General features: G+C 43.1%; 1 protein-coding gene across 3 annotated transcripts in view; it reads left to right on the forward strand.

Annotated features, from left to right (window-relative positions):
* MDM2 (MDM2 proto-oncogene) overlaps positions 1-23161 on the forward strand; it is a 62367-nt gene that overhangs the window by 3347 nt on the left and 35859 nt on the right. For all 3 annotated transcript variants that reach the window (XM_077469119.1, XM_077469118.1, XM_077469117.1), the window contains exon 5: positions 5392-5441. In XM_077469119.1, the coding sequence (XP_077325245.1) occupies positions 5392-5441 (50 nt within the window). The remainder of the gene's footprint in view (positions 1-5391; positions 5442-23161) is intronic.

The following is a 23161-nucleotide window of genomic DNA, read 5'->3' on the forward strand; positions in this document are numbered from 1 at the left end:
TATATATTTGGTCATAAATGTTAAATTTTGGTAACACATTCTCCGTTATATTTAACATCAAATGTCTAAAGCAAGGCCCATTGAAACATGTTTTCTTCCATCACTGTAGAAACTATGTTGGTGGCTTCAGGGGATCTCTACACTTTAGTGTTTGTGTAAATGTCGCAAGCAGCCTGCTGGGTGGAAGCAATCTGGTGGCCCAACCCCCCCCCCCCCCCCCCCGGTACTGTCAGCCCCCACCCCCCTGCGTCCCATGCTCCTGCCATGCTTCCTGGGCTCCGAGCACCCATCGGTGGATCCAGGACTAGCACGCTGGGTGCCGCTTGCTGGAGGGAGATCTAACCACAATCCTTTGATTTCCCCTTCTGTTACTGACTCAAAAACAAACATCAATTCTGGTCCCTGGTGTCGCTGTCCCTAGTATGGCTGGGGAAAAATCAAATGGAGTGCAATCTGCACTCTAGTCATTTTAGACACCTGTCCCCTATGTGACCTTGTCCCTTATGTGATTTTAAAAAAAAAAAACCTTTTGTGTTCAATATGAGTTTTTGAAAGCTTTTCATATACAAAAGAAGAAAATAAACGCAGCAAACAGAGACCAAGTCCGTCTCATTACATTGAAGAGAACGGTTTTGCAAACTAGGACATGAAAAGTGCACACAATTTTAAGGTGTGACGTGTTGGGTATATATTTACTCAGTGCAGCCTCATCTTTTATATTTTACCAAAAAAGGATAATTTATTGCATTTGTGTGCCCTAAAATTAACTTATGGGTATTTTCAACTGAAATTTTCTAAATTGTTGCTCTAATATCGTGTAACATAAAAATTGGATCAACCACTATTTTTTTCTCTAGGGTGTCTGCTTTCAGAAAAATATATAATATTTTGGTATTTTTATGTGATGGTTCTGGCAGCAAAAAGGTTATCGGCTCCCTTAACACCTCAGAGTTCTGGTGCACTGTGTTAGAGGAAGTAAACCCTACAAAGGTAAAGCATAATGGGGTACTATGCATTGCATAGTACCCCATTATGTGTCACTTACCTGAAACCAAAGCCTGTCACCGCTGTCCCCACTAGCAGTGGGTGTTAATCTTCACCCCTCTAAGTTCTGGAGACGCAAACTCTGGCTCTGTGACTGGCTAGAGTCGTGTGACGTCGCATGCGCGCGGGAGCCGCCAATCACAGCATGACCCCTATTAGAAACGGCATGGTCTGCCCTTTCTAAAGTGCACATGCCCTATAGTCATCGGCGCATGGCTTTTTTGTAAATATCTACTAAACTGTGGAGGTTTAGGAGATATTTCAAGCACCTTACAGGTAAGCCTTAACCACTTTCAGACCGGACCAATTTGCTGGTCAAAGACCAGACCACTTTTTGCGATTCGGCACTGCGTCGCTTTAACTGACAATTGCGCGGTCGTGCGACGTGGCTCCCAAACAAAATTAACGTCCTTTTTTTCCCACAAATAGAGCTTTCTTTTGGTGGTATTTGATCACCCCTGCGGTTTTAATTTTTTGCGCTATAAACAAAAATAGAGCGATAATTTTGAAAAAAAACGCATTATTTTTTACTTTTTGTAATAATAAATATCCCCCAAAAATATATAAAAAAAACATTTTTTTCCCTCAGTTTAGGCTGATACGTATTCTTCTACATATTTTTGGTAAAAAAAATCGCAATAAGCGATTATTGATTGGTTTGCGCAAAAGTTATAGCGTTTACAAAATAGGGATAGTTTTATAGCATTTTTATTAATTTTTTATTATTTTTTTTTTTTTTACTAGTAATGGCGGCGATCTGCGATTTTTATTGTGACTGCGACATTGTGGGGGACCCATCGGACATTTTTGACACATTTTTGGGACCATTGTCATTTATACAGTAATCACTGCTATATAAATGCAGTGATTCCTGTGTAAATGACACTGGCAGTGAAAGGGTTAACCAGTGGGTGGCAGTGTAGGGGTTAAGTGTTCCTAGGGGTGTGTTACTAACTGTGGGGGGTTTGGGCTTTCATTTAGTGTACACTGATCTCTGCTCCAATCACATGGAGCAGAGATCAGCGTCACTAGTTGCTAGGCAGAATGGAAAAATGTTGTTTATACAGCATTTCCTCCATTCGGCCGCTCCGTGAGACGATCGCGGGGATGCCCGCGGCGATCGAGTCCGCGGGTCCTGCGACCGGACTCACGGGGGTCCCGACCAGCGCGGGAGCGCGCTGCTGGCGGCGCGCTACCGATGGCACGGCGGCAACGAATATTGGACGTACATGTACGCCAATATGCCTGCCCGTGCCATTCTGTCGACGTACATCGTCGTGCGCTGGTCGGGAAGTGGTTAATATAGACTTACCTGTAGATAAAAGTGGTTGTTCAGGGTGTACAACCACTTTAAGGCAGTCTATTCATGAGGAACAGATTGACAACACAGCCTGCTGTTAACGCAGGGAAATCTAGGTCTGTCAGCTCTTGCTACTGTAGGTTTATTCGATGGAGAGCCTTTCACAATAAATGACACTGCGCAGAGTAGTGTGTGTTACCACATGTTAAAATGATGCATTTTACTGGAAGATAGTGTAACATATAGGTGTGAAGCCACCCTGACAGTACAGTAAATTATTATCCAGGAAAGGTGACCCTGGCACAACCTAGTCTTTTGGTAAATCTAATGGAGATTGTGTAAACAGATTTTTAACATAGGTGACCTGCATAACATGGATAAAAAAATGTACTGTCCTCTGGCTGTGCACAGTGCCTGCTTTTGTCTTATTGGAAAACTGGTGAAGTAAAAAAAGAAAGGTAAGTAAGTGAACCTGGACCAATGTTTTGTCAAAAAAATAAGCTATGTAGCCTCATATGTTTACAGATTATTGAAGCCTTATCTGTAGAAATGTACACAGTCACTTTACCAGAAATGTGTCCTGTTTGTGACTCCTTCAATAGGTGAGGTGGGGGGGGGACTGACAGAATTGGCCTTGTGTATGATGAGATATGTCTGGAAAGTCATTGTGTTGCTTGTAGAAACCAGTGAGTGACAGCAGTGATTAGAATGGTTTGGCCCACATGGATACCACATCTCTGAGAAAAAGTTGACCATAGATATACTTTGGGTCCCTTTTGCAATGTGTTCCAAATGCCTTCTGGCCATTTAGGTTAAGTAATAATGTTTGTAAAGCTGTGTTAAGATTAAACATGTTTTGTCCTGGTGGATTTCTGATTGGCTGTGGTGGAGAGGCAGGCAGATGTCACTATTTTCACCTTGGCCAATCAGAGGATACCTTGTATTAATACAAGTCTTCTCCTGAATGATGGAGATGTGTTCAGGCTGACTTAATATAGTTATGATAGCAGACAGGAAGTCTCCCATACTGCTGTGGGAGACGGGGCTGCATACTGTATCGGCTAATGCTACAACAGTGTGTTACAGTGCTCACAGCAAACTCATAGGTGTGAATAGAATCTTCCTTTACATATGTGCTTGTACCAGACCACACTGCGCAGCATATGTGCATATTTTGATGCATTACCATTTTGTTCTAAATGGAACCCCAACACCATGTAGTGCTAGTTCACACTTTGGCATTATTAAACACAGATCTTAAATGGAGTGCAGATTGTCACTTAAATAAGCCGCTAGCAGGTTTCAGCACTACTGGAAGTTTGTTGAAAGGCTGCTAAAGCATGCTAGCTGACTATTTAAAGTGACATTCACACTCCTAATAAGAGCAGTTTTTTAACATTTCCAAGCAGGAGCTGAAGAGTGCTTTAATCCTAAAAAACAAAACAAAAATGAAAAATCGGCACAAGGGACATAATTTACAGTAGGTATCCATCCTTCATCCATGCTCGGATTGCTTTCCATTCATAGACGCTGTAATATGGCTTCTAGGTGTGGAGGAGTTGGGTGGAAAGGCAGGCATAGTTGGGCTTTTTTGATGAGAGCCTGTGGCAGCCCCTTGTATTAACCCCCACTGCATGGGAAAGTTGTGTGGATGGGAGTCCTGAAGGGCAAAAGATTTCAGAAGAGGAATCGGCACAAAGGGACACATCCTTCTGACTGTGACTGAAGTTGTGTCCCATGTGCTGGTTTTTCAGTTTTTTTTTTTTTTAATATTTTGGCTACACTTAGGCTTTAACGACTTCAAGAAGGATGCTTTAGACCTGCTGAAAACTTTACAAAATCTTTCTGAAGGTTTCATAAAAGATTGCAGTTATACAAGCTGAACTAGACCATACATTTTAAAGCAATGCACCTGCCTTTCAGCACACCACAACTTAAAGATGTGAATGCTCTTTGAATTGTGGCTCATTGCATTGGCTATAAATAGTGCAGGTAGGTGCATTAAAGCACATACAGTAAATCTGAAATTAGATTAATGTAGCCTGTCTTTTGTGACCTGAAAATTCTAGTTAATTCTGTCTTCAGGATTCCCGATTTGCTGACTTAGAACAAGCAAGCAGCCTTTAATAAAATCAGTGGGAATTCAGAATACATGATCTGTATTTTGTAAAGAGGTAATAACTCGGAGTATTAGGACGAGCATATATCATTACAAAAGTTAAATTAGAAATGTTAGCATTAACTGTCTGTGCTTCTTGTATTTCTTCCAGTACGGGTTTCTTTTAAGAAAATAAAGCATTGACTCTACCTTTTTGACACATTTTGATTTTGTAAGGCATGATGGTGGCATACTCTAAATTGTAATTAATAAAACATTTCCCCAAAATGGCAGTGTCCAAATGCACAGATCTACATTTACACAGATTACATTGGGCCTGATAAGTGTCTAAAGAAAGAGAGAATCATATTCCCAATTATACACTTATGTTGTGATAGAGAGCATCTGATTGCTAGGGGCAACAGGGCCTGTTTATTTTTTCATACAATTTCATTCTTCAGTCATGCCGTCTAGTAAATTATAGATATCTGTGTCTATAGTTTTCACCTCAAATTGAATCACTTTTTACATTTTCTTGATGCACAACTGATAATTGCAAGGTTTGCGCAGAGAAAAGGGGCAAAAAAAATAATATTAATATATATATATATATATATATATATATATATATATATATATATATATATATATATATATATATATATATATATATATATATATATAATATTTATTATTATTATTATTTATTATTATATAATATATGCTAATAGGAAGTTTTACCTGTTTGCCTTAAAAACCAAGTCTGTGACAACAAAGACTGTTGAAGTCTTGAGAGATGATTACAAATTATTGCTGGCAGAACTTGCCTCCTTTTTGTAAACCTAGAGTTACAAAACATATTTTGCAGAATTGAACAGAGTTTCTACTATATGTGCATGTATGAGACTGTACAGAATTAAAATATGATCTCCCACTTTCTTCCCTTTAGGAGGTTGTATGCAATGATCTCAAAAAATCTAGTAACTGCTGATTCACAAGGTAAGTTAATGAAATAAATGTACTTCTTTCTAATGCTAGTTTGGCTTACAAATCTCTACTTTGAATCTCTCTCTATTTAAACCAATTCATTTCTCACATCTGTACACCCCTCTATGGACCAGAGCTTTTTTTTTTTTTTTTACATTTCTGCTATGAACCTTTTGTCATTACTTTAAAGTTCACTTTTCAGGAAGATTTTTTTTTTTTTTTGAGAATCCCCTTTGTAATTCTACATCAATGAATAGTACGTACCATAGCATCTCCTCTTGAAAACTGTTCTCCCATTCCAAATGCAGATGTGTTGGAGCCTCTCCAGAAACAGCACTACAACCCGCCCCCCCTTCAATATCTCCTGGTCCTGCCGATTGCAGGACAGGCTTATTTCACTAATAACCCCCTAGTGGCTGCTCTGAGACCTTTAAACTGCACACATGGGCAGTGCGTCCTCTCATAACTCCAGCTAACCTTAGTAGTGACTGCTCTGGGCCATTCAAAAGCAGCATGTTCTCCTTGAGCTGAGTACACTGTGTACAAGCAGAGTTTGAACAGCCTGGAGTGACCGCTACTAAGATTAGCTGGAGTAGAACAGAGGAATGGGGGGGGGGCAGCTCTTTTTCTGTAGAGGACCCAAAACGGCTGAATCTGGTATGGAACTAAAAGAAGAGAATCCCCTCGCTGGACTTTAAAGGCACAAAAATGACATGATAGGTAAAAAAGTATACATTTTATTAATAGCGTAGTTGCTAAATAGGATACAAAATAAAGGGGAGGAAAATGAGCGGAGTGTTATCAAAAATGCATGTAATTTATGACCGCCATTACAGCGATTGACAGTAATAGTCTATGGTTCACCCAATGCGTTTTGGAGTTTTCAGAATCTCCTTCGTGGGGACGTGAAGGGGTCAATCATGCATGTGTTTTCTCTTGAGTCTGCCCGTTTGTAATCTTTTATATCACATTCAAATTGAATATGTTTTGCTGAATGGTAACCAAAGCAACCCGGGGGAGACTGATCATCCAGTAGTGCTGAAGTCAATGAGAGGCATAACCCTATAATGATGAGAAAATAAATGTGGCACTTTGAAGAGGAATTATATATATATATATATATATATATATATATATATATATATATATATATATATATATAATTACACACACATCTCACAAAAGTGAGTACAGTTTTGTAAATATTTTATTATATCTTTTCATTTGACAGTTTAAATTTGCTGTCCCCTCAAAATAACACTCAACACACAGCCATTAATGTCTAAACCGCTGGCAACCGAAGTAAAAATGTCCAAATTGAGCCCAGTTAGCCATTTTCCTGCCCCGGTGTCATGTGACTTGTTAGCGTTACAAGGTCTCAGGTGTGTTAAATTTGGTGTTATCACTCTCACTCTCTCATACTGGTCACTAGAGCTGCATGATTAATCATTAAAAAATCGTTATAAAGATTTTTATTTTCCCCGTTGCGATCTTGAAAAAAGTATTTCCTGATTCTTTCTATGCAGAGAATTCTCTCTGCTCTGCTAAAGCAACAGCCCTCAAAAGAAAGGATAAAAAAATGGCCAGTGTGTGTGTATATATATGTATGTATGTGTGTGTGTGTGTGTGTGTGTGTATATATATTTTTTAGTAGAGACCCTAGAGAATAAAATGGGGGTTCTTGCAATATTTTATGTCACACTGTATTTACTCAGCAGTCATTCAAATGCAATTTTTTGGGAAAAATTACACTTTAATGAATTAAAAAAAAAAAAACACTAGCCAGTAAAGTTAGCCCAATTTTTTTTGTATAATGTATATTTAGATAAAGAGACAATCGGTGCTCACATGTACCAGAAAAAAATTAATATTTTTGCAAGCTGAACACCTAAAGGAGCAATACACAAAACGCCTCACTGACACATTAAAATATACAAATGGTGCAGCGCAAATAAAAGTCCACAAACATTGGTCACGTATGGCTATGTGTCAGCAGGAGAACATATACAGGAAAGACACCACGTGGTGAGCCAGCTCTTCTTTTGTATGTGACCAATCCTTCCACCAGTAGAAATAAGCTCTTACAAGTGGGGATGGACCTCTGAAAACTCAGATGGTCAAACATGCAGATTCACACTCAAGGTGTGCAGGAGCCTCACTGGTTGACTTCCCAGATATGGATGGAAAGATCTTCAGATCCAATCCGCCAACAGTCAGATGTGGCCGACTTCTGATATATGCCCAACACTTTCACTCCAGGTGTATATGGGCAGGTATGTATAGGCAGGAAAAAAAATCCAAGAATAGAGCTCCAGCCAGGGAATGATATACCAAAAAAAGAATAAAAAAACGATCCAAGTGTAGCTTAACCACTTGTGGACCGCCTAACGGGGATGTACGTCCTATTTTTGAAGAGGGATATCTCGGTAACGGCAGCAGCTGCTGCCACAACCGAGATATCCATCTCTTCAGACGGCGGTCGGCTGTACGATAACGGTGGTCTCCGCGGCAGATTCGCCGCGAGATCACCGCTATTGGCGGCGGGAGAGGTGCCACCCCCCCTCCCGCACCTTCCGCCGCTTACCGGAACCGTCGGTAGCGGCGGAGGCGATCGGGTCCTCTTCCTAGCTGGGCATAGAGACAAGTGAGGCTAAGATGGCCCCCACTCGTCTCTATACCATAGGAGGGCGGAAGCGACGTCAAAACGTCACTTCCGCCCATACCTCTTAGGCCCCTTTCACACTGACGATCCGTTCAGGCCCGCCTGTCAGTTTTTCAGGCGGACCTGAACGGATGCTCCATAGAGCTCTATGGAGTGTCGAATGTCAGCGGTGACATGTCCGCTGACATCCGCCCCGCTCCGATCCGAAAAAGTGTGACGGAGGAAAAAGCTATTTTTCCATCCGTCTGCGGATCGGATCGGGTGACGACGGGCACTGCGGTCCGTCATCATCCGATCTCCCATAGGGGAGAGCGGCGCTGTGACAGGTCCGTCCCTGCGCAGTGTGCAGAGACGGAGCTGTCATCTCCCTGCTCAGCGGGGATCGGCGGAGTGATCCCCGCTGAGCAAACGGACATCCACGGGGCGGATCAGAAGTGATCCGCCCCGTGTGAAAGGACCCTTAAAGGTATATATTTTTTTTAAATGTCAGATTTTCTTTTTTTTTTTTTTTTTTTGCATTTTAGCCCAAATATGAGATCTGAGGACTTTTTGACCCCAGATCTCATATTTAAGAGGACCTGTCATGCTTTTTTCTATTACAAGGGATGTTTACATTCCTTGTAATAGGAATAAAAGTGATCCATTTTTTTTTTTTTTTTTAAAACAGTGTAAAAAATAAATAAAATTAATTAAAATAAATAAGAAAAAAAAAAAAAATTTTTTTAAAAACACCCCGTCACGACGAGCTTGCGCACAGAAGCGGGCGCATACGTGAGTAGCGCCCGCATATGAAAACGGTGGTCAGACCACACATGTAAGGTATCGCCGCGATCGGTAGAGCGAGAGCAATAATTCTAGCCCTAGACCTCCTCTGTAACGCAAAAAATGCAGAATTTTTTAAATGTCGCTTATGGAGATTTTTGAGGCTAAAAGTTTGACGCCATTCCACGAGCGGGCGCAATTTTGAAGCGTGACATGTTGGGTATCAATTTACTTGGCATACCATTATCTTTCACAATATAAAAAAAAATTGGGCTAATTTTACTGTTGTCTTATTTTTTTATTCAAAAAAGTGCATTTTTAAAAAAAAAAAAAAGTGCGCTTGTAAGACCGCTGCGCAAATACGGTGTAAAAAAAAAGTATTTCAATGACCGCCATTTTATTCTCTAGGGTGTTAGAAAAAAAACAATATAAAATGTTTGGGAGTTCTAAGTAATTTTCTAGCAAAAAAAACAGTTTTAAACATGAAAACACCAAGTCTGAAAAAGAGGCCTGGTCCTTAAGTAGTTAAACGATCAAAGTGTAGCTTAAAAAAGATCATTTTATTAAGATTCACAATTAAATAAATAAAAAAATATTAGCCAAAAAATGCTACTGTAATAGTCCACAGTTGCATGTAATAGCTAATACAATGTCTAATAACCGCACACTGTGGGGGAAAAACAAACAAAAGCTATCCTAGATGGCGGGTGACGTCCGCAACAAGCTCCTCCCCCCCCCCCCCCTGTACGTACGTTGCATCTTATCAGGACTTCGTCAGCGGTGGGTGGAGCTAAACAGCATAACCCTTTGCAATTAAATAGTGCTCTTTTGCCATAGTGAGCCTGGACGCTGGGGACCGGAAACGGAAGCCAGCCATTTCTATATACCAGAATAATGCTTTTCATATGGGAACACTTGGACAAGCATCCATAAACAGTGCACCACACTTAATATCAAATGATACAGAGGGGACAAAGCTCGCAATAGTAACAGCAATAGCTTAATCAAAGTACCTGCTGTCTGTATATTACAATACCTAATTGATATATTAAAGCATATTAATAAAAATATATATTTATTAGAAAATATATATTTTATCATAAAAGAATTAGGGAATTTTAAAAAAAAATTACCAGCTAGTGATAATAGTCTTCTGGTCACAGCTGATGTCGGCTCACTATATACGATTATAAGCCATCATGATGCCATGGTTTCAGCTAGGTGGGCTCTAGAATGTTCTGACCTACCAGTTCCCCAAAGGAAATTTCTTTTGGAAGCTCTAGAATGTTGTCTAACAAAAAACTATTTTTGGTATGACAGTAAATTCTATGTACAGGTCCTCGGAGTAGCTATGGGAGCTCGTTTTGCACCTAGTGTTGCAAAGCTCTTTATGGCTTTATGGGAAGAAGAGACCATTTTTAAAAATAGACCCACACAATTGAAATGTTACCAACGGTATTCTAGATGATCTGATTATGGTGTGGGAAGGTGACTTATTGAGCCTTAAGATGTTTATGTCTAGGCTTAATGGTACCGTATATACTCGAGTATAGGCCGACCCGAATATAAGCCGAGGCCCCCAATTTACCCCCAAAAAACTGGAAAACTTATTGACTCGTGTATAAGCCGAGGGTGAGACATGGCTGTCCATCCCTGTGTGTCCGTCCATCCCTGTGTGTGTGTCCGTCCATCCATCCCTGTGTGTGTGTCCATCCATCCATCCATCCATCCATCCCTGTGTGTGTGTCCGTCCATCCATCCATCCCTGTGTGTGTATCCATCCATCCATCCATCCCTGTGTGTGTGTCCATCCATCCATCCATCCATCCATCCCTGTGTGTGTGTCCGTCCATCCATCCCTGTGTGTGTATCCATCCATCCATCCATCCCTGTGTGTGTGTGTGTGTGTGTGTGTGTGTGTGTGTGTGTATTCATCCATCCATCCATCCCTGTGTGTGTGTGTGTGTGTGTGTGTGTGTGTGTATCCATCCATCCATCCATCCCTGTGTGTGTGTGTGTGTGTGTGTCCGTGCAGCCTTGTGTGTGTCCAGCCTACCTGTGTCCCAAGCCTCCGTCCCGAGCCTCCGTCGTCCCGAGCCTCCTCTGTCCCGTGCCTCCTCTGTCCCGTGCCTCCTCTGTCCCGTGCCTCCTCTGTCCCGTGCCTCCTCTGTCCCGTGCCTCCTCTGTCCCGTGCCTCCTCTGTCCCGTGCCTCCTCTGTCCCGTGCCTCCTCTGTCCCGTGCCTCCTCTGTCCCGTGCCTCCTCTGTCCCGTGCCTCCTCTGTCCCGTGCCTCCTCTGTCCCGTGCCTCCTCTGTCCCGTGCCTCCTCTGTCCCGTGCCTCCTCTGTCCCGTGCCTCCTCTGTCCCGTGCCTCCTCTGTCCCGTGCCTCCTCTGTCCCGTGCCTCCTCTGTCCCGTGCCTCCTCCGTCCCGTGTCGTGCCGATGGATCGCCGCTCCAGGATCGCCGCTCTTCTCGGCGGCCATTCTACAATTCAAAAGCCGCGCCTCCTTCTCCGCCTCCGCCTGTGATAGGCGGAACACTCAATTTCCCAGCAGCCTGTGTTCCGCCTATCACGGACATCCTCTCATACTCGTCCGTAGTATGAGAATGAACGGATGTCCGTGATAGGCGGAACACTGACTGCTGGGAAATTCAGTGTTCCGCCTATCACAGGCGGAGGCGGAGAAGGAGGCGCGGCTTTTGAATTTTAATGTCCGCCGTCTGTCTGCTCGATACGCTGATCGAGCAGTCAGACAGCGGTGACTCGAGTATAAGCCGAGGGGGCACTTTCAGCCTCAAAAAAGAGGCTGAAAATCTCGGCTTATACTCGAGTATATACGGTAATACCAATAACATTAAACTTACCTGGAATGCTGACCCTTTGAATATAACATTTCTGGATTTAGAGAGGAAGGTTCATGTTTTAAAACTAAAACCGACAGACAGGAATGGATACATACCATTGGACAGTTTTCATCATCGGTCATGGTTATGTAACATCCCTAGGGGCCAGTTTATTCGGCTGATGCGCAATTGCTCTCATGTAGAGGACTACAGCGCACAGTCTAATATCCTGGCCGAACCTTTCTTACAGAAGGGGTATAACCCAGAAATTATTGATAGTCAGAGATTAAGCGTAGGTAATCTGGACAGAGCCACCTTAGTCGCTAACCATGCTATCAATAGCGATAATCATCGCAGCAAGTCTAAGAACAATGAATTCGGGATGATTTTGGATTACAATATTCAATATAGAAAATTACCGTTAAACACTGGGATATCCTTAAGAAAGATAACATTCTGGGCCTAGTTTTACCAACTTGTCTGAGATTTATTTATAAGAAGGCTGCTACTTTGAGGGACATACTGGCCGCTAGTGTAGTTTATCCCCCTGTAATTAACCACTTTCAGACCGGACCATTTTGCTGGTAAATGACCAGAGGTCTTTTTACACTTTGGCACTGCGCTGCTTTAACTGGTAATTGCGCGGTCATGCAATGTTGTACCCAAACAAAATTTGCGTCCTTTTCTTCCCACAAATAGAGCTTTCTTTTGATGGTATTTGATTGCCTCTGCGATTTTTATTTTTTGCGATATAAACGTAAAAAGACCGCAAATTTTGAAAAAAAATGATATTTTCTACTTTTTGTTATTAGAAAAATCCAATAAACTCAATTTTAGTCATACATTTAGGACAAAATGTATTCAGCCACATGTCTTTGGTAAAAAAAAAGTCAATAATTGTATATTTATTGGTTTGCGCAAAAGTTGTCACATCTACAAACTAAGGTACGTTTTCTGGAATTTACGCAGCTTTTAGTTTACGACTGCCTATCTCATTTCTTGAGGTGCTAAAATGACAGGGCAGTACAAAACCCCCCCAAATGACCCCATTTTGGAAAGTAGACCCCCTAAGGAAATTGATAAGAGGCATGTTGAGCCCATTGAATATTTTATTTTTTTGCCTCAAGCGATTGAATAATGACAAAAAAAAAATTTTTTTTTTTTTTTTACACAAAGTTGTCACTAAATGATATATTGCTCACACATGCTATGGGCGTATGTGAAATGACACCCCAAAATAAATTCTGCTGCTTCTCCTGAGTACGGGGATACCACATATGTGGGACTTTTTGGGAGCCTAGCCGCGTACAGGGCCCCGAAAACCAAGCACCGCCTTCAGGCTTTCTAAGGGCGTCAATTTTTGATTTCACGCCTCACTACCTATTACAGTTTTGAAGGCCATAAAATGCCAAGATGGCACAAAACCCCCACAAATGACCCCATTTTAGAAAGTAGACACCCCAAGCTATTTGCTGAGAGGCATGTTGAGTCCATGGAATATTTTATATTTTGCCACAAGTTGCGGGAAAATTACAAACTTTTTTTTTTTTTTTTTTTTTTTCACAAAGTTGTCACTAAATGATATATTGCTCATGCATGCCATGGGCATATGTGAAATGACACCCCAAAATAAATTCTGCTGCTTCTCCTGAGTACGGGGATACCACATATGTGGGACTTTTTGGGAGCCTAGCCGCGTACGGGGCCCCGAAAACCAAGCACCGCCTTCAGGCTTTCTAAGGGCGTAATTTTTTGAGTTCACTTCTCACTACCTATTACAGTTTTGAAGGCCATAAAATGCCAAGATGGCACAAAACCCCCACAAATGACCCCATTTTAGAAAGTAGACACCCCAAGCTATTTGCTGAGAGGCATGTTGAGTCCATGGAATATTTTATATTTTGCCACAAGTTGCGGGAAAATTACAAACTTTTTTTTTTTTTCACAAAGTTGTCACTAAATGATATATTGCTCACGCATGCCATGGGCATATGTGAAATGACACCCCAAAATAAATTCTGCTGCTTCTCCTGAGTACGGGGATACCACATATGTGGGACTTTTTGGGAGCCTAGCCGCGTACGGGGCCCCAAAAACCAAGCACCGCCTTCAGGCTTTCTAAGGGCGTTACAGTTTTGAAGGCCATAAAATGCCAAGATGGCACAAACCCCCCCCCCCCAAATGACCCCATTTTAGAAAGTAGACACCCCTAAATTTAGGGGTACACTAGTGAGACTAGGTAATAAATGGCGGGTGCCCTGAAACTATAAAAAAATAACTAACCAACCAGCGTCACCTGTAACAGTTATATGGTGATCACTGGTGAAAGGGTTAACTAGGGGGCAATCAGGGGGCTTTATGCGGTAGTATATGGGGGTCCCTGGCGCTATAAAAAGCTGCGGCGAACCTAAATACCTACCTGCCTAACTAGCGTCACCTGTGACACTAATACAGCGATCAGAAAAACGATCGCTTATTAGGCTGGGTTCACACTGGAGCGATGCGGGAACGCCACGAATGCGCGGCGGGTTCCCGCATCGCATGCCTCCCGGCGGCAGTTCACACTGCCCTATGCGAACTGCTGGGAGTGTCAGTGAAATGTTAATGACACCCCCAGATCAGTTCGCATATCGCAGTGCGATCTGCAAACTTGGATCGCATGGTGTGAACACCCATGCGATCCGATTCTGCTGCGGACCAAAAAAAGGGTCCCGTGCGAGTTTGCGGCGGGTGCGACACGAATTCAGCCATACTATCTGTATAGCTGAACTCGAATCGCACAGAGATCGGATGTGATTTGCACTGCAGTGCGGTGCGAATCACATCCGTTCTCATAAACCGCTGCAATGTGAACCCAGCCTTAGTGACACTGGCGACGGGGGGTGATCACGGGGTTAAACCTTTATTGGGGGGGTTAGGGGGGTACCTTAGAACTAAAGGGGGCTAACCCTAACTGCCCTAACAGTTATTAGTCACAAATGACACCTGCCGGGTGATCAGGGGGTTAAACCTTTATTAGGTAATAAATGGCGGGTGCCCTGAAACTATAAAAAAATAACTAACCAACCAGCGTCACCTGTAACAGTTATATGGTGATCACTGGTGAAAGGGTTAACTAGGGGGCAATCAGGGGGCTTTATGCGGTAGTATATGGGGGTCCCTAGCGCTATAAAAAGCTGCGGCGAACCTAAATACCTACCTGCCTAACTAGCGTCACCTGTGACACTAATACGGCGATCAGAAAAATGATCGCTTATTAGGCTGGGTTCACACTGGAGCGATGCGGAAACGCCGCGAATCCGCGGCGGGTTCCCGCATCGCATGCCTCCCGGCGGCAGTTCACACTGCCCTATGCGAACTGCTGGGAGTGTCAGTGAAATGTTACTGACACCCCCAGATCAGTTCGCATATCGCAGTGCGATCTGCAAACTCGGATCGCATGGTGTGAACACCCATGCGATCCGATTCTGCTGCGGGCCAAAAAAAGGGTCCCGTGCGAATTTGCGGCGGGTGCGGCGGGTGTGGCGGGTGCGGCGGGTGCGGCGAATGGCTGAACTCGAATCGCACAGAGATCGGATGTGATTTGCACTGCAGTGCGGTGCGAATCACATTCGTTCTCATAAACCGCTGCAATGTGAACCCAGCCTTAGTGACACTGGCGACGGGGGGTGATCACGGGGTTAAACCTTTATTGGGGGGGTTAGGGGGGTACATTAGAACTAAAGGGGGCTAACCCTAACTGCCCTAACAGTTATTACAGTCACAAATGACACCAATGCAAAAAAAAAAAAAAAAAAAAAAAAAAATGACATTGGTGTCACTGTGACTGGGGGGCAGGGGTAATTGGGGGGGTGATCGGGGGGTAAAGGGGGGGTGTGAGTGTGCCTGGCATGTTCTACTGTGTGTGGGATGTGTTGGTGCAACTCACTGATCCGCTCTCCTCCGTGTCGGAACGAAAAATACCGACACGGAGGAGAGAATACATCACTTCCTCTCCTGTGTTTACATTACAGGAGAGGAAGTGATGTCACCGGGGATTTCCATTCGTCGGGAGCGATCGCGAGGGGGTGGCCATGAATGAATGGCCGTCCCCTCGTCCGGGATCGCTCCCGAACGAAAACCGACCGCCGCAGGCACCGGGCGGGGGCCCGATCGGGCCCCCGACCCGCGGGAGGCAAAGGACGTACATATATGTGCTTATGCCTGCCCGTGCCATTCTGATGACGTACATCGGCGTGAGGCGGTCGGCAAGTGGTTAAGGAAAATAGGATCTTCTCTTTTCTTACTGGTTTTTATGCATGTGGCAAATGCCCCTCATGTAAACAGTGTAAACATAAGAGACAAAAGGAGTTTATGGCTTGCACTACAGGAAGAACCTATCCAATTAAAAATCTCATAACATGTAATACTGAAGGAGTAGTTTACATGCTCGAGTGCGACTGCGGTCTCCAATACATAGGGAAGGACATCTAGGCCCCTTGGAATCCGTGTCACAGAGCATGTTAATAATATTAAAAAGGGTTTACGTTCCCATAATGTGTCTAAACGCTTCAGATACGTTCATGATAGGGACCCCCGATGCCTCAAATTTTGGGGCTTGGAAAAAGTTAAGAAACATTGGAGGGGAGGTAATTTTATCCGTACTTTAAGTCAGCGTGAATCTTTCTGGATCCACGAGACTCAGGTTCTCACTCCGGGAGGATTAAATGTTGATTTTGATTTGAATTGTTTTATTTAAATATATATATATATATATATATATATATATATATATATATATATATATATATTTTTTTTTTTTTTTCTTTTTTCTAATAAATACATATATATTTTTATTAATATATCAATTAGGTATTGTAATATACAGACAGCGGGTATTTTGATTAAGCTATTGCTGCTACTATTGCTCGCTTTGTCCCCTCTGTATCATTTGATTTTAAGTGTGGTGCACTGTTTATGGATGCTTGTCCAAGTGTCCCCATATGAAAAGCATTATTATTCTGGTATATAGAAATGGCTGGCTTCCTTTTCCTGTCGCCGCCGTTCCACAGCGTCCAGGCTCACTATGGCAGCACAGCACTATTTAAATGTGAAGGGTGGCGCCGTTTAGCTCCACCCACCGCTGACGAAGTCCTGATAGGACGTAACGTACGTACGGGGGGAGAAGCTTGTTGCGGACGTTACCCGCCGTCTAGTATGCTTTTGTTTGTTCTTCCCCTGCAGTGTGCTGTGCTTTTGGCACCATACACGCCGCCACACTGGCATCTTGTGGCGGTTATCAGTATTGACATAAAGACATTGTATTAGCTATTACATGCAACTGTGGACTATTACAGTGGAATTTTTTGGCTAATATTTTTTTATTTAATTGTGAATCTTAATAAGATCTTTTTTAACTACTTAAGGACCAGGCCTCTTTTTCAGACTTGGTGTTTTCATGTTTAAAACTGTTTTTTTTGCTAGAAAATTACTTAGAACTCCCAAACATTTTATATTGTTTTTTTTCTAACACCCTAGAGAATAAAATGGCGGTCATTGAAATACTTTTTTTTTACACCGTATTTGCGCAGCGGTCTTACAAGCGCACTTTTTTTTTTTTTTTAAAATGCACTTTTTTGAATAAAAAAATAAGACAACAGTAAAATTAGCCCAATTTTTTTTTATATTGTGAAAGATAATGGTATGCCAAGTAAATTGATACCCAACATGTCACGCTTCAAAATTGCGCCCGCTCGTGGAATGGCGTCAAACTTTTAGCCTCAAAAATCTCCATAAGCGACATTTAAAAAATTCTGCATTTTTTGCGTTACAGAGGAGGTCTAGGGCTAGAATTATTGCTCTCGCTCTACCGATCGCGGCGATACCTTACATGTGTGGTCTGACCACCGTTTTCATATGCGGGCGCTACTCACGTATGCGCCCGCTTCTGTGCGCAAGCTCGTCGTGACGGGGTGTTTTTAAAAAAAATTTTTTTTTTTTCTTATTTATTTTAATTAATTTTATTTATTTTTTACACTGTTTTAAAAAAAAAAAAAAAAATGGATCACTTTTATTCCTATTACAAGGAATGTAAACATCCCTTGTAATAGAAAAAAGCATGACAGGTCCTCTTAAATATGAGATCTGGGGTCAAAAAGTCCTCAGATCTCATATTTGGGCTAAAATGCAAAAAAAAAAAAAAAAAAAGAAAATCTGACATTTAAAAAAAAAATATACCTTTAAGAGGTATGGGCGGAAGTGACGTTTTGACGTCGCTTCCGCCCTCCTATGGTATAGAGACGAGTGGGGGCCATCTTAGCCTCACTTGTCTCTATGCCCAGCTAGGAAGAGGACCCGATCGCCTCCGCCGCTACCGACGGTTCCGGTAAGCGGCGGAAGGTGCGGGAGGGGGGGTGGCACCTCTCCCGCCGCCAATAGCGGTGATCTCGCGGCGAATCTGCCGCGGAGACCACCGTTATCGTACAGCCGACCGCCGTCTGAAGAGATGGATATCTCGGTTGTGGCAGCAGCTGCTGCCGTTACCGAGATATCCCTCTTCAAAAATAGGACGTACATCCCCGTTAGGCGGTCCACAAGTGGTTAAGCTACACTTGGATCGTTTTTTTATTCTTTTTTTGGTATATCATTCCCTGGCTGGAGCTCTTTTCTTGGATTTTTTTCCTGCCTATACATACCTGCCCATATACACCTGGAGTGAAAGTGTTGGACATATATCAGAAGTCGGCCACATCTGACTGTTGGTGGTTTGGATCTGAATATCTTTTCATCCATATCTGGGAAGTCAACCAGTCAGGCTCCTGCACACCTTGAGTGTGAATCTGCATGTTTGACCATCTGAGTTTTCAGAGGTCCATCCCAGCTGGTAAGAGTTTATTTCTACTGGTGGAAGGATTGGTCACGTACAAAAGAAGAGCTGGCTCACCACGTGGTGTCTTCCGTGTATATGTTCTCCTGCTGACACATAGCCATACGTGACCAATGTTTGTGGACTTTTATTTGCGCTGCATCATTTGTATATTTTTGTATAATGTGAAAGATTTTGCGCCACGATTATCGTGATCTTTTTATTCTAAGCAAAACAAATCGTGATTCTCATTTTGGCCTGAATCGTGTAGCTCTACTGGTCATTGGAATTTCAACATGCACCTCATGGCAAAGAACTCCCTGAGGATCTGAACAAAAAAATTGTTGCTCTACATAAAGATGGCCTAGGCTATTAGAAGATTGCCAAGACCCTGAAACTGTGCTACAGCGCAGTGGCCAAAGCCATACAGTGATTTAATAGGACAGGTTCCACTTAGAGCAGGCCTAGCCATGGTCAACCAAAGCAGTTGTGTGCATGTGCTCAGTGTCATATCCAGAGGTTGTCTTTGGGAAATAGATGTATGAGTGCTTCCAGCATTGCTGCAAAGGTTGAAGGGGTGGAGGGGTCAGCCTGTCAGTGCTCAGACCATATTCCGCACACTACATCAAATTGATCTGCATGACTGTCGTCTCAGAAGGAAGCCTCTTCTAAAGAGGATGCACAGGAAAGCCTGCAAACAGTTTGCTGAAGACAAGCAGACTAAGTACATGAATTACTGGAACCATGTCCTGTGATCTGAGTAGACCAAGATAAACTTATTTGGTTCAGATGGCATCAAGCGTGTGTGGCGGCAACCAGGTGAGGAGTACAGAGACCAGTATTTCTTGCCTACAGTCAAGCATGGTGGTGGGAGTGTCATGATATGGGGCTGCATAAGTGCTGCCAGCACTGGTGAACTACAGTTCATTGAGGGAACCATAAATGCCAACATGTACTGTGACATACTGAAGCAGAGCATGATCCCCCTCCCTTCGGTGACTGGACCGCAGGGCAGTATTCCAACATAACGACCCCAAACACACCTCCAAGATGACACAGCCTTGCTAAAGAAGCTTAGAGACTGGCCAGGTGATGGACTGGCCAAGCATATCTCTAAACCTAAACCCTATTGAGCATCTGTGGGGCATCCTCAAACTGAAGGTGGAGGAGTTCAAGGTCTTTACATCCACCAGCTTTGTGATGTTGTCATGGAGGAGTGGAAGAGGACTCCAGTGCAACCTGTGAAGCTCTGGTGAACTCCATGCCCAAGAGGGTTAAAGAAGTGCTGGAAAATAATAGTGGTCATGTAAAATATTGACACTTTGGCCCCAATTTGGACATTTTCACTTAGGGGGTGTACTCTTGTTGCCAGTGGTTTAGACATTAATGGCTGTGTGTTGAGTTATTTTTAGGGGACAGCAAATTTACACTTATAGAAGTTGCACACTCATTACTTTACATTGTAGCAAAGTGTCTTCAGTGTTGTCACATGAAAAGAATGTGAGGGGTGTACTCACTTTTGTGAGATACTGTGTGTGACTAAACTGTCAAAGGAAGCCTTCCATCGCTGGGCTGTCAGTCTCAATATTCCTTCTGGGTTCAGCCTTTACCAGCTGGGCTGCAGTGACCTCGATCCAATGTGCGCATGGGACTCGCATCTCCACAGCACACTGCGAGTGACATAATGTTTATTACCACTTTAATGAAAAGCCACAATCCGTTCAATATGTGAAAATGACAGTGCCTTGCAAACTTATTCACCCCCTTGGCTTTTTACCTATTTTGTTACATTACAGCCTTTTAGTTCAATGTTTTTTTTCATCTGAATTTTATATGTGATGGATCAGAACACAATAGTCTAAGTTGGTGAAGTAAAATTAGAAAAATATATACATAAAACTCTTTTTTAGAAATAAAGAACTGCTAATTGGCATGTGTGTATGTATTCACCCCCTTTGTTCTGAGGCCCATAAAAATCTCTAGTGCACCCAATTACCTTCAGAAGTCGCATAATTAGTAATAATTAGTGTGCAATCTAAGTGTCACATGATCTGTCATTACATATACACACCTTTTTGAAAGGCCCCAGAGGCTGCAACACCTAAGCAAGAGGCACCACTAACCAAACACTGCCACGATGACCAAGGAACTCTCCAAATAAGTAAGGGACTATGTTGTTGAGAAGTACAAGTCAGGGTTAGGTTATAAAAAAAATATCCAAATCTTTGATGATCCCTAGGAGCACCATCAAATCTATCATAACCAAATTGAAAGAACATGGCACAACAGCAAACCTGCCAAGAGACAGCTGCACACCAAAACTCATGGACTGGGCAAAGAGGGCGTTAATCAGAGTGTCAGCACAGAGACCTAAGGTAACCCTGGAGGAGCTGCAGAGTTCCATAGCAGAGACTGGAGTATATGTACATAGGACGATAAGCTGTACACTCCCTAGAGTTGGGCTTTATGGCAGAGTGGCCAGAAGAAAGCCATTACTTTCAGCAAAAAACAAAATGGCATGTTTTGAGTTTGTGAAAAGGCATATGGGAGACTCCCAAAATGTATGGAGGAAGATGCTCTGGTCTGATGAGACTAAAATTTAGCTTTTTGTCCATCAAAGAAAATGCCATGTCTGGCACAAACCCAACACTTCACATCATCCAAAGAACACCATCCCCACAGTGAAACATGGTGGTGGCAGCATCATGCTGTGGGGATGTTTTTCAGCAGTCGGGACTGGGAAACCTGTCAGAGTTGAGGGAAAGATGGATGTTGCTAAATACAAGCATATTCTTGAGAAAAACCTGTACCACTTTGTGTGTGATATGAGGTTAGGATGGAGGTCCAACTTCCAGCAGGACAATGACCCTCAAACACACTGCTAAAGCAACACTTGAGTGTATTAAGGGGAAATATGTAAGTGTGTTATAATGGCCTAGTCAAAGCCCAGACCTCAATCTCATAGATCTGTGGTCAGACTTAAAGATTGCTGTTCAAAAGCGCAAACCATGCAACTTGAAGGAGCTGGAGCAGTTTTGCAAGGAGAAATGGGCAAAAATCCCAGTGGTAAGATATGGCAAGCACATGGAGACTTATCCAAAGTGACTTGGAGCTGCGATAGCTGCAAAAGGTGGCTCTACAAAGTATTGACTTTAGGAGGGTAAATAGTTATGCACATTGAGTTTTTCTATTATTTTGTCCTATTTGTTCTTTGCTTCACAATAAAAAGAAAAATCTTCAAAGTTGTGGGCATGTTCTGTAAATTAAATTATACAAATCCTCAAACAATCCATGTTGAATTCCAGATTGTGAGGCAACAAAACACGAAAAATGCCAAGGTGGTGAATACTTTTGCAAGGCACTGTATTTGCAAAACATATGAAAAAGTATATGTCCACCACTACCAAACCAGCAGAGGATGCAAATTTTTTTTTTTTTTTTTTTTTTTTTTTGTGGGAAGGGTTGTGAGGTTTAACTACACACCACCTTTGGATGCAGCAACAGTCCCTGCTATTGCTACATACAAATTGGCAGATTTTTCACTTGCGGCCAGTTTGTGCGATTCCAAAACTTCACATGAACTTTAAAGCGGGAGTCCGCCGGGACTCCGCGTTTTTTGTTTTTTTTTTAAAGTCAGCAGCTACAAATACTGCAGCTGCTGACTTTTAAAATAGTGACACTTACCTGTCCAGCGCGCCCGCGATGTCGGCACCCGAAGCCGATCTCTAGATCGACCCATCTTGGGTATGGGAATCAGGAAATGGAGCCTTTCGGCTTCATTTCCCGTTTCCCTACTGCGCATGTGCGAGCCGCGCTGCGCAATGAGGACGGTCCCCGCTGCCTCTGGGATCTGTGTTTCCCAGCAGGCAGCGGGGCACTTGCGGAAGGGGGCGGGCACTTGCGGAAAGGGGCGTAATGTACGCCCCTTTCCGCAGAGAGCTAGCCCGGAAGTGGGTGCAGTTACCTGGATTATCCAGGTAACTGCACCCCCCTCCCCCATGAAAGGTGCCAATCGTGGTGCCGGAGGGGGGGAGGAATCCGATGAGCGGAAGGTCCATTTTAGGGTGGACCTCCGCTTTAACCCTGGACGTACACTGGCTCTGTGTCCAAGGTCGAGTGGTTACGTGTGAACAGCAACGGCGCCTACCATTGATTTGTACAGGGTACAATCTGACAGCCACTGCTTACACTTGCAGCTGTCCGCACACTCTGTGTAATAGTACGCAACTGCTGGTAATAATCTACTGATTCTTGTCAGCAGCCGCACACAAACACTCTTGTGAAAGTTGCATAAAGCAGCTGAAAGTTTTTGTTAGATTTTCTAAATTTAAGTGCATAAAGCAAACTTTTCAGTATGAGATTCTCATATATTTCACGAATATTGGTGGGCAGATATGTATAACATTTAAATGATTGAATAAGTGCCCTTTACATCCAGGAGTGCTCAGCAGAGTTCCACTTTGTCCAGAAATGCTGCCTCTTGCTACTTTTGAGACAGTAGAATGGAAGGACAGTAGGCAATCATTGCACTGAGTGCTAAAATCCTTCCAGTCCTAGCAGTCAACCACAGCAGAGGGGAGGAGGGGAATCTGTGCGGTGGGTCACGGCTGGCTGACAGTG

This window comes from Lithobates pipiens, unplaced genomic scaffold, assembly GCF_037356315.1.
Source record: "Lithobates pipiens isolate NorthernLeopardFrog02 unplaced genomic scaffold, aLitPip1_a1.2 Scaffold_8, whole genome shotgun sequence".
Lineage (NCBI taxonomy): Eukaryota > Metazoa > Chordata > Amphibia > Anura > Ranidae > Lithobates > Lithobates pipiens.